The 11,130-nt window shown below is 45.7% G+C and overlaps 1 protein-coding gene across 6 annotated transcripts in view; it reads right to left on the bottom strand.

The window, feature by feature from the left end:
• Positions 1 to 11,130, bottom strand: part of LOC144507672 (adhesion G protein-coupled receptor E3-like) — an 80,245-nt gene that overhangs the window by 3,459 nt on the left and 65,656 nt on the right. For 5 of the 6 annotated variants that reach the window (XM_078234836.1, XM_078234835.1, XM_078234838.1 and 2 more), the window contains 5 exons: positions 10,078 to 10,310; positions 8,680 to 8,746; positions 7,860 to 7,951; positions 2,175 to 2,343; positions 193 to 315 (listed from right to left, as the gene is read on the bottom strand). In XM_078234836.1, coding sequence (XP_078090962.1) covers positions 193 to 315; positions 2,175 to 2,343; positions 7,860 to 7,951; positions 8,680 to 8,746; positions 10,078 to 10,310 — 684 coding nt within the window. Of the gene's footprint in view, positions 1 to 192; positions 316 to 1,386; positions 1,759 to 2,174; positions 2,344 to 7,859; positions 7,952 to 8,679; positions 8,747 to 10,077; positions 10,311 to 11,130 lie in introns of those variants that run through there. The other variant, XM_078234839.1, reaches the window with a different exon arrangement.

Genomic DNA, 11,130 nt, shown 5'->3' with positions numbered 1-11,130 from the left:
GTCACGGGAAGTTTATAGTTTGTGTTAGACTGTAAATCACTCTCTGAGTTTATTACAATTGCATTGCAGAAATGAATAAACTCATTCTGACTTTATCTCATTGAAGATTAACTTTTTGCCAGTCTATTCCCATAACATTTATAGCTGCACCTCACAGGTCTAGATGTAAGATAAGAGCCAAGCTCCACTTACCAACATGACTGTCGTTGTGTTTTCATCCTGCGGTGAAGTCGTTGTGTTTTCATCCTGCGATGAAGCCTTTGTGCACTTTGCCTTACACATCTTGGCAAACTGTTTTCGATACTCAGCCCTCACCTTAATTCACAATGCAACACAGAGTCAGTAATCCAGCGATATCTGACCAAAATCAAATGGTTAGGAGTTTATGCTGAACCTGAACTTGTCATATGAATAATATTCAGAGTGAACCTGCTTTTGACATAAATGACATGCAATTTAAATAGAGTTTATTTATATATTGCCTATGGCTGGATTTATGAAGATTGATGGGTTGTGTGTGACTGGAGGTGTGACGGCTGAAAGATTGCTGTGGGATGGTGGCATACTGGATTGCTGCAATCATCCCCAAATGACCTCCAGGTCATTTTCGAAGATCTAATGGCAAGCATCTGAATGGCATCTTGAGATGCCCACTTTTTCCCTTATCTGCAGCCTCTCAGTGCTGGAGGGCCCCCAGTGACGACAGTCTAATCTTAATCAGATGTCAGCGAGCCCTTTGGTCATTCGTTGGTCAATCCTTCAGAAAGTGGCCATTCCTGAAAGGGTGATGTACTGTAACCGCTGGACCCTGACCCAAAAGGAAAATCTAGCCCAAGAATGTGACTATACTGTGTAGGCTGGAAAATGTTGTGGGCTATCCTGCTATTGTGAAAGACATGGGGCAACATGTAAATCTTTATTTCTTTATATAATGCAGATCAAAGCCCTGTGACTGATACTTCCTGCATTGTCACTATTTTAAAAATAGGGGCTCGGCCATTTAAGATGGGGATGAGACAAAGTTTGTTCCCTCTGAGGCTTGTGAGGCTTTGCGACTCTCAAAGTTGCAAAGTTGCAAATACTAAAATATTGTGAAAGCAGAGGTGGATAGCTTCTTGGTAAGCAATGGGGTGGTAGTTTATTGTCAAAGGCGGGTTGCAGATTTCTGGTTCCTATCAGATGAGCCACGCATCTATTAAATGGCGCAACAGGTTCGAGGGGCTGAATGGTCCACTCCTGCTCCTTGTTCATATGCAATGAATTATATTTTCTCTGCCTATTATAGGTCAATTCTGTGAGATATCAACTTTAATACTGAAACATTCAGAAAGATTGGAGATGTTTGCATGTCTCTGTCATGAAATCAGGACTACCCAAAGCACATTACAGCCAATGGTGTCATTTTAATATGTAGTAATTGTTACAATGTAGGAAACATGGTGGCCAATGTGTGCAGAGCAAGCTCCCGCAAACAGTGACGTGATAATGATACATAATCCGTTTTTGTGGTGTTGATTGAGGGAAAAATATTGGCTAGGACTCCAGGGAGAACTGCTCTCCATTTCTTTGAAGTAGTGTCATTGGATCATTTAGGTCTTCCTCAGAGGACAGTTTCGCATCAGTTTAACATCTCATGTGACAGGAGGGAAAAGGGAGAATGGACCTTGATTGCAAAGAGGGTGGCTGACCTATTGTGACCAACTGACACAATGTTCTTTTTCGATCTTGTTACCATGTCTTGAAGAAGTTTTGTTTATTCTGTAAATAAACAAAGTCATAGTCGCTACATCAGGTGGGATTTCATGGCCTCGCTCGTCCCGAAAATCCCACCCAAGGTCAATGGACCTTCCTATGCTCCGCCCCTCATCTGCTCTGATCCCTGTGGTGGGCAGGCTGGTAAAATTCCGGCCATAGTCTTTTTTAAACAAATTATTAGGACTATTTACAAAGACCTGATGGTAATCACATGGGTTTCTTGACACAGATTATTCTGCATCTTGGGCCGGGATTCTCTGTTGCCAGTGAGAATGGAGAACTTGACGCTCAGCCAGGTTGGAGAATTCCGGCCTTGGTGTTCTGGAGCTTCTTGGTCATCTGACTCTTGATGTCATGCTTACACCATCATTAACATAATTGTCTCATTAAAATTGACCCTTTCTTGTACATAACCATACCTTTGGATTTAACACACAAAGGAGGATGAAGATGACGGTGCCCTGGAAAGAGTTGACGAGGGAGAATATATTATTCATTACACCAGGGTCTCCTGGAATCTTCACAAATCCAAAAATCCAAGTACAGCCCAGGAGAAACACTTGAGCAAAGGCTTTACATGTTATCATCCTGCATCAGAGAGAGAGAGAAATCAGTGAAATACAGAACGGTGGGTAATAAAGACACAGGGGGGAACTTCAATTGCATTTACCAGGAGTGGTCTGGTACTGCCAATGCTGACCAAGCCTTGAGCCGTCAGCTTGTGGCAAGTGGTGAGAGAACCACCATTAGTGAGTGACCTAAATATTGCTTTTGGATTGGTTTATGAGTGGGCAGATGCGTAAGTCCGAGAGAGCATTGTAGGCGAGACCGCCACACAGTCCTTGGGGAGATGAAATCCCATCTTCACACTGAAGGCAGCCTCCATCATGTGTGTTACTGCCACCATGTTTAGTGGGATAGGTCAATAACAGATCCAGCAGCCCGAAACTGGGCATCCATGAGGTACCATGGGTCCTCACCAGCGCCAGAATTGTATTCAACCACAATCTGAAACCTCATGGCTCAACATATCCCTCACTCCTTCATCAATATCAAGCCAGCAACCAGCCCTTATTCAAGAGCATGCCGGAAGCAGCACCAACCTGGTGAAGTCAGAGCACAGGACTACATGCAAGTTAAATAGTGGAAGCAGCACGTTATTGACATAGCTCTGTGATTCGAAAACCAATTGATCAAATTAAAGCTTTACAGCTCTGTAACATCAAGTCAGGAATGCTTGTGGACCTTTTAGCAGTAGATGGGAGAAGGAGACTATATTAACATTAACTGGGTGGCACGGTAGCACAGTGGTTAGCACTGCTGCTTCACAGCGCCAGGGACCCGGGTTCGATTCCCGGCTTGGGTCACTGTCTGTGTGGAATTTGCACATTCTCCTCGTGTCTGCGTGGGTTTCCTCCGGGTGCTCCGGTTTCCTCCCACAGTCCAAAGATGTGCGGGTTAGGTTGATTGGCCAGGTTAAAAATTGCCCCTTAGAGTCCTGAGATGCGTAGGTTAGAGGGATTAGCGGGTAAATATGGGGGGGTGGGGCCTGGGTGGGATTGTGGTTGGTGCAGACTAGATGGGCCGAATGGCCTCCTTCTGCACTGTAGGGTTTCTATGATTTCTATGAACATTCCTAACTTCAACAAAGACAAGCTGGATATTGTTGTGTAAAATTTAACAGAATGGATATAGAAACATAGAAACATAGAAAACTACAGCACAAAACAGGCCCTTCGGCCCCACAAGTTGTGCCGAACATATCCCTACCTTTTAGGCCCACCTATAACCCTCCATCCTATTAAGTCCCATGTACTCATCCAGGAGTCTCTTAAAAGACCCTATTGAGTTTGCCTCCACCACCACTGACGGCAGCCGATTCCACTCGCCCACCACCCTCTGTGTGAAGAACATCCCCCTAACATTTCCCCTGTACCGACACCCCAGAACCTTAAACCTGTGTCCTCTCGTAGCAGCCATTTCCACCCTGGGAAAATGCCTCTGAGAGTCCACCCGATCTATGCCTCTCAACATCTTATATACCTCTATTTGGTCTCCTCTCATCCTACGTCTCTCCAAGGAGAAAAGACCGAGCTCCCTCAGCCTATCCTCATAAGGCATGCCACTCAATCCAGGCAACATCCTTGTAAATCGCTTCTGCACCCTTTCAATCTTTTCCACCTCCTTCCTGTAATGAGGCGACCAGAACTGAGCACAGTACTCCAAGTGGGGTCTGACGAGGGTCTTATATAGCTGCATCATTATCCCCGGACTCCTAAACTCAATCTCTCGATTGATAAAGGCCAGCACACCATACGCCTTCTTAACCATCTCCTCCACCTGCGGGGCCGATTTTAGAGTCCCATGGACCCGGACCCCAAGGTCCTTCTGATCCTCTACAGTACTAAGAGTCTTTCCCTTTATATTGTACTCCTTCATCGCATTTGACCTGCCAAAATGGACCACTACACATTTATCTGGGTTGAAGTCCATCTGCCACTTTTCCGCCCAGTCTTGCATCCTATCTATGTCCCTCTGTAACTTCTGACATCCCTCCAGACTATCCACAACCCCACCAACCTTCGTGTCGTCGGCAAACTTACCAACCTATCCCTCCACTTCCTCATCCAGGTCATTTATGAAAATGACAAAGAGCAAGGGTCCCAGAACAGATCCCTGGGGCACACCACTGGTGACCGACCTCCATTTAGTAAAGGACCCATCTATACACACTCTCTGCCTCCTTTGGGCAAGCCAGTTCTGGATCCACCGGGCAGCAGCCCCTTGGATCCCATGCCCTCTCACATTTTCTAGAAGCCTTGCATGGGGGACCTTATCGAACGCCTTGCTAAAATCCATATAAACCACATCTACCGCTTTCCCTTCATCAAAGTGTTTAGTCACATTTTCGAAGAACTCCACCAGGCTCGTAAGGCACGATCTGCCTTTGACAAAGCCATGCTGAGTATTCTTGAGCATACTAAACCTCTCTAAATGCTCTTAAATCTTGTCCCTCAGGATCTTCTCCATCAGCTTACCAACCACTGAGGTTAGACTCACCGGTTGGTAATTTCCTGGGCTATCCCTATTCCCCTTCTTGAAAATAGGAACCACATCTGCAATCCTCCAATCCTCCGGCACCTCTCCCGTCTCCATCGAGGACGCAAAGATCATCGCCAGAGGCTCTGCAATCTCTTCCCTCATCTCCCACAGTAACCTGGGGTACATCCCATCCGGACCCGGCGACTTATCTATCTTGATGCCATTGAAAGATTCCAGCACAACCTCTAATGTATGACGTAGATGATAACGTATCACTGATGTCAGTCAGTCATGTGTTAGGCAAGAGAGAGAGAGGCTGGAATACACCATGTTCAGGAGCAACATACCGACTATGTAACCTGTTTCGATGGAGTACTAATAAACAAGGGCTAATCAAGTATCAGAGTGAATCTACGGACAATCTAAGGGAGATAGCTTTCACATAGCCATAATAAGAACCACTCCACGAGATCACAGATCAGAGGGACCATCCAAAACATGGTGGCAGTAAAAAAATGTACCAATTACATTCATGAAATCACAGCAAGAGACTGAATAAAAGAATCTGGTAGCAGCTCAAACTTACAAGTCTACAGAAGGAGGAGGAAAAGTGGAAAGCACTGATGATGCCAGTAGAATCCAAGCAGACCCCTTCTTTCCCACAACCATTCAAAATATTTGATAATCTAGAGCTGGAAGGTTAGGAAGAAACACTTCCTCAGTTATAGAACAGTGTAATGGATTGAGGGTGACTCGATGCAACTTTAACTATAAAGATTGCCATCAGAGTATTTCTATATATGTACAGCAAAGTAAGATTAGACTGCTCTTCTGGACTCTGGGGCACAAACTGCCAGTCCCTCCTCGACCCATGGTCTGTGCCCTCCTGCCAATTGGCTCAGCTTCCTGCCAGAGCAATCCATAGGGTCCTCACCGGTCATGTGGCCTGGAACATGCCCCCCCACTTCAAGGGCCGGCCACATTACTAATACAGCCCTTGTCCCCCAAAATCCAAAATACTCCTGATACAAAGTGGGTCTCCAGAGAAACTTCTGAAAACTCACCAAAGGTTCAAATGGTCCATGGCCTACCTGGCTCTGTTAGAGTGCCTCAGTTTAGTTGCAGGCTCATCTGCATTTAAAGGGCCAGACTGGACGGACGAGGATGGCAGGCTCATTAATCCTGGGTCCAGAGGCTCTTTGTCAGCTTCAAGCTCCTCCTTCTCCTCACCCATGGGTTGCTCAGTCCCCACATTCTCCACTGAAATTCCAGTAGTCAGACTTGACAGCCTTGAACTTACTCAGGGATCGCCTAAGTAAACCCTATGTCCATTACTGCTCTCCTCCTCAGGTAGTCTACATATTTCCTCAGCCTGCAACCTTGTGCCTCCACGACATAGGAGACTGGTTGTTCGCTCCACTATGTTACCAGCCACCCATGCTGGGCCTGCTGCAAAGTTTCTAACCAAGAATGCATTCTCCACTTTAAACTTTCTGGTTTTTCTTCCTGCATTGTGATTTACCTTCTGGGAGGTTTGCTTAGCCTCCAATCCTCCCGCCAAATTTGGGACTATTACATCCAATCTTGTTTGCAATCGTCATCCCATCATAACTCAGCTGGTGAGACCCCTGTGGTCATGTTTGGCATGATGTTATATGATAATAGAAAACTGGCTATGCGTAAAGGAAGAGGCGTTCACCTAGGCTTTCATTGATGACTTAAATGCCTATATCGTCCACACTGCCAGCCCATTTGATGCTGGGTGGTAAGGTGCTGACCTCACATAGCGAATACCGTTGGACTTGAGAAAAGGCAGCAGATTTTCTTCCCTAAAGAATATTAGTGAACCAGATGGGTTTTTCCGACAATCAACAATGGTTTCATGGTCATCAGTAGATTCTTAGTTCCAGATTTTTAAACATTGAATTCAAACTCCAGCTTTTGCCATGATGGGATTTGAACCTGGGTCCCCAGAACATTAATTGAATTTCTGGATGAATAGTCTAGCGATAATAACACTAGGCTATCGTCTCCAGGCTGTTAAGTGACAAGCTACAGTAACATCAGGTAATTACTGGGATGGCAGGTTTGTCATCTGAAGAGAGACTAAATCAGTTAGAGTTGGAGTTTAGGGGATCTCATAGAAACTTATAACAGGATTATACAGGGTAGATTCAGAAAGAATGTCCCTGATAGTGAGGGAGTCCAGAACGAGGGGTTATAGTTAGGACTGAGATGAGGAGAAATTTTATCGCCCAGAGAGTGGTGAATGTGTGGAATTCACTACGACAGAAATTAGTAGAAAATGTTATGTGATTTCAAGAAGAAATTAGACATAGGTCTTGGGGCTAAAGGGATCAAAGGGTTATGGCGGGAAAGGCAGGAGCAGAATATTGAATTTAATGATCAGCCATGATCAAAATGAATGGTGGGGCAGGCTCGAAAGGCCAAATGGCCAACTCCTGCTTCTATTTCCTATGTTACTAAGGTGCAGCTTGATTGAAATTGCTGAAGGATGGTGGGTGGAATTTTTCCAAAGGAAATTTGGATTTCGGAGATCAGGGCACCATTTTTAGAGGGCGGCCCAGTCTCAAAGTGAAGACAAAGGCCCTCCAACCTCTCCCAAACCTTCCACATACTTCAGGACCACCCCCACGAACATCGGGCATCAGGACCCCCTCAACCGGATGAACATCGCTACTCCTGGTGGATTTGGAGAACACCCCAACCCTCGCACCCAGGCCCTCTCCCCTGCCCAATCCCTGTAATTCCACACATTTACCTATAGCTAATCCCACCTAACTGACATCTTTGGACACTAAGGGACAATATAGCATGGACAATCCACCTATCCTGCACATCTTTGGACTGTGGGAGGAAACCGGAGCACCCGGAGGAAACCCTCACAGACACAAGGAGAACATGCAAACTCCACACAGACAGTGACCCAAGGCTGGAATCGAACCTGGGTCCCTGGTGCTGTGATAACCACTGTGCACCGTGCTGCCATTTCTGTAAACATGAAACTATTTCTGTAAAACCCCAGACACATTGACACTCACCTTGTGTCCTGAAGTTTAGACACCCTAGTGTCACGCTTGGCTATTTCTTGTTTCAATATGTAAAGTATTGCGAAGAACACAACTGTGTTGATCTGTCGGAAGATTTAATGATATACAGACTGATCATTGATGATGGAATATACCTGGACCTAGGATTTTTCAAACTCTTAAATGTGTGTGATTTGCCAATGCTGCTCATAGCCAGATGTACTGGAATTTCAAACTCCTTTCTTTCTAATGTTTTCTCTTTCTCCTCAGAAGCAACTGGTTTTGGAGAGAGAGAGAGATTATGGAAAGTAGGAAGGAGAGGCTATGGGAGAATGAGGCTATGAGGGGAGTAGCATTGGAATGAAGCAGTAGGGTTGCGGAGAAGAGGGTGGGGAGAGAGGCTGTGGCAGAGGGGGTACAGGGGAGAGAGGGTATGGAGGAGAGATGCTGTGTGAGAGAGAGAGAGAGAGAGAAACTACAAAAGATAATGTAGTGTATTGAAAATTGCAATGTGGATTTTATCCACTGAGGCTACCAGACTCACTTGAATAAGTAGAGGGAGTCTGCTAACAGCTCATGCATATTCTAATTCTAGATACCACTGGCTGAATATTTAACTGTTTCTGTCCCAAGAAAGGGAAGAGATGCTATGTAAGAAATGCGATTAGTGGGAGACTATAGCATGCAGGTGAGGGGCAACTTAATTACTGTGCAAAGGAATGAAGTTAGATACATGAACAGACCAAACGTTTACTGCACATTTCAAACATAATTAATAGGTGTAGTTATAAATCAAACATAAGAATGTTGATATAGATATCACAAAAATTACCGCAATGATCAGACACACAGGCCCCAAGAAACTCCACACAAGTCCATTGTCTGTGGAGAGCCAGCAGCTGGAAATTAAGAGACAAAAATAAATCAGTGAGGGAGGGGGAGAATAAAACTGTCAAAGTATGTGATCTTTATCATGTAAAAATATATTTGGAACCTGTGCATTGATTGGAAGAGGGATAAGGGTGGCACAGTGGTTAGCACTGCTGCCTCACAGCGCCAGGAACCCGACTTCGATTCCGGCCTCGGGTGACTGTGTGGAGTTTGCACGTTTTCCCCATGTCTGCGTGGGTTTCCTCCGGGTGCTCCGGTTTCCTCCCACAGTCCGAAGATGTGCGGGTTAGGTTGATTGGTTACGCTAAATTGCCTCTTAGTGTCAGGGGAATTAGCAGGGTAAATATGTGGGGTTATGGGGATAGGGGCTGGGTGGGATTGTTGCCAGTGCAGGCTCAATGGGCCAAATGGCCTCCTTCTGCACTGTCGTGATTTTATGATGATATGATCTTTATGTTTGCAGGTAACAGACTGACATTTAGGAGATATTTGTCCCCCAACAAAGGCATCCATTGGCATTGTTGCAGGTCCTGAATACTTTTCCCTGTGTGGTGATCTCACAGAAACTCAGATAGTGCAGAAGGCAGTGGAAAAGCAGGGACACAGTCCTCGAGACCTCACTAGAGTGCATTGTGAACACAATTTTTCTGGTTATCTGTGGGCTGTTTGAGACTTGCGTTTATCAACTGCTTGAGCGTCGCCTTTCAGATGAAACGTTGATCAAGAGTCCCCAGTTGGAATCCCAACAAACAATCCCCCGGCACTGCTTGAAGGACAGCAGAGGAATTCTGCCTGGTCTACTGGTCAAGATTTATCCCTCGATCAATATAAAAAAACAGATGATCTGACCATCATCCAATTACAATTGGGGCTTCATTCGAACATCTCATCTGAAAGATAGTGCCTCTAATTGTGCAGAACTCCCTCAGTACTGCATCGGAAAGACGGACTGCACTTTGATGTTGAAACCCCAGAGTGAAACCCAAAATCTCATCACTCAGAGACAAGACTGTTAGCAACTTGTATTAACACATTAAGTAAAAGGAGAGAATTGGAAAAAGTGGAGATGAGAGAAAGAGAGAGGAGAGGCTGGAAGGGGAGTGGAGAGATAGAAGGTGAGGAATGGTGGCTCGGAGAAAGAGGAGAGGAGAGGAGGGAAGGGGTTTTGAAAAAGAACGGTTAAGTCAGAGGAACATAAATTGTGTTATTATTATTGACAAAACGAGTCTGCATAAAAGAGAAGGATATTTGCAATCCACAGGTTAGAGCATGACTTGAGTTGAACTCGAAGGTCCCAATGTGTATTGAAAGGCATGGATAACTATGAGACATGACTTACAAGATGTGCGACCCATAGCCATCAGGATTCACTGCAGCAGAAATGATTACAATTACAGCTGGACCGCCATAGCCCCAAAAGTACATGTACTTCTGAATTTTCTCCGAATGGGGAGCTCTCAAACTCCTGATGTTTCTGATCATGTGGCACAGCTGTACCGCCTCCAGAAACATCCAAAAAAACGCTGCCAGAAAGAAGTAGTGCAGAAATCCTGCTATAATCCCACACATCACCTGAAGAAATAAGAAATGCCGTGAGAATTTTCATGAAGCGCTGAGCCCTCGCAATTCTACCTGGGCATAGTCTTAAAACTAATAGCTGTGCCCTTGTTGAAGTTTATAGACATCAGTATAAGGGTACATCATTGGGATGGTGCCAGTGGGCACAAGTACCATTGTAGAAGCATCTCTTTCCACCATCTGTATACTTCCCTCCTCAGTTCCCCTGTATAAAGAACTATTTGATTTAAGATAAATAAACCTTCTCTTCAAAGGTCCAGGTTGGTTTCCTGCCCCTGCATCTCTCTGGTAAGGCCAACTTATGTCAATCTAAGATCCGATTCAACATCACACCAATTGGTTTCCTGGCTTCCCAGGTCCTTTCAGATGTTGGTAAGTGGGGATCCCAGTGTAGGGACTCTCCAGGAAGATGCTGGGTTTGAGGGGGGGGGGGGGGGGGGGGGGGGGGCGGCGGCGGGTAGTCAGGGACCCGAAGACCATAGGGTGTCAAGGAGTGGATTGATGTGGGCGCCCCAGGTATGATCGACAGGTCTGATGCGAGGGTGTGACAGATGGACACTCACCCTTGCAGCTTGAATGAGGTCATTCATTTTCTTGCGGGAGTGTTTGGCAGTCCTCTGTCAGGCCACTGGCTCTGACTGCTGCAGCCACTGCATCCCAGGCTGCATTCGTTTCCCTGCTTCAGGGTTTTCTCGCCACTCGGGGTACAGAGTAACCTGCTTCTCCACCATTGTGTCCATAAGCTTTGTCAGGTCTGCCTCCATAAAACGCGGAGCAGCTCTCTCTGTGCTGCCATTCTCCTGACGTGACTGGC

Source organism: Mustelus asterias, chromosome 19 (genome assembly GCF_964213995.1).
Source record: "Mustelus asterias chromosome 19, sMusAst1.hap1.1, whole genome shotgun sequence".
NCBI lineage: Eukaryota > Metazoa > Chordata > Chondrichthyes > Carcharhiniformes > Triakidae > Mustelus > Mustelus asterias.
This window is presented reverse-complemented; position numbering and strand designations above follow the sequence as displayed.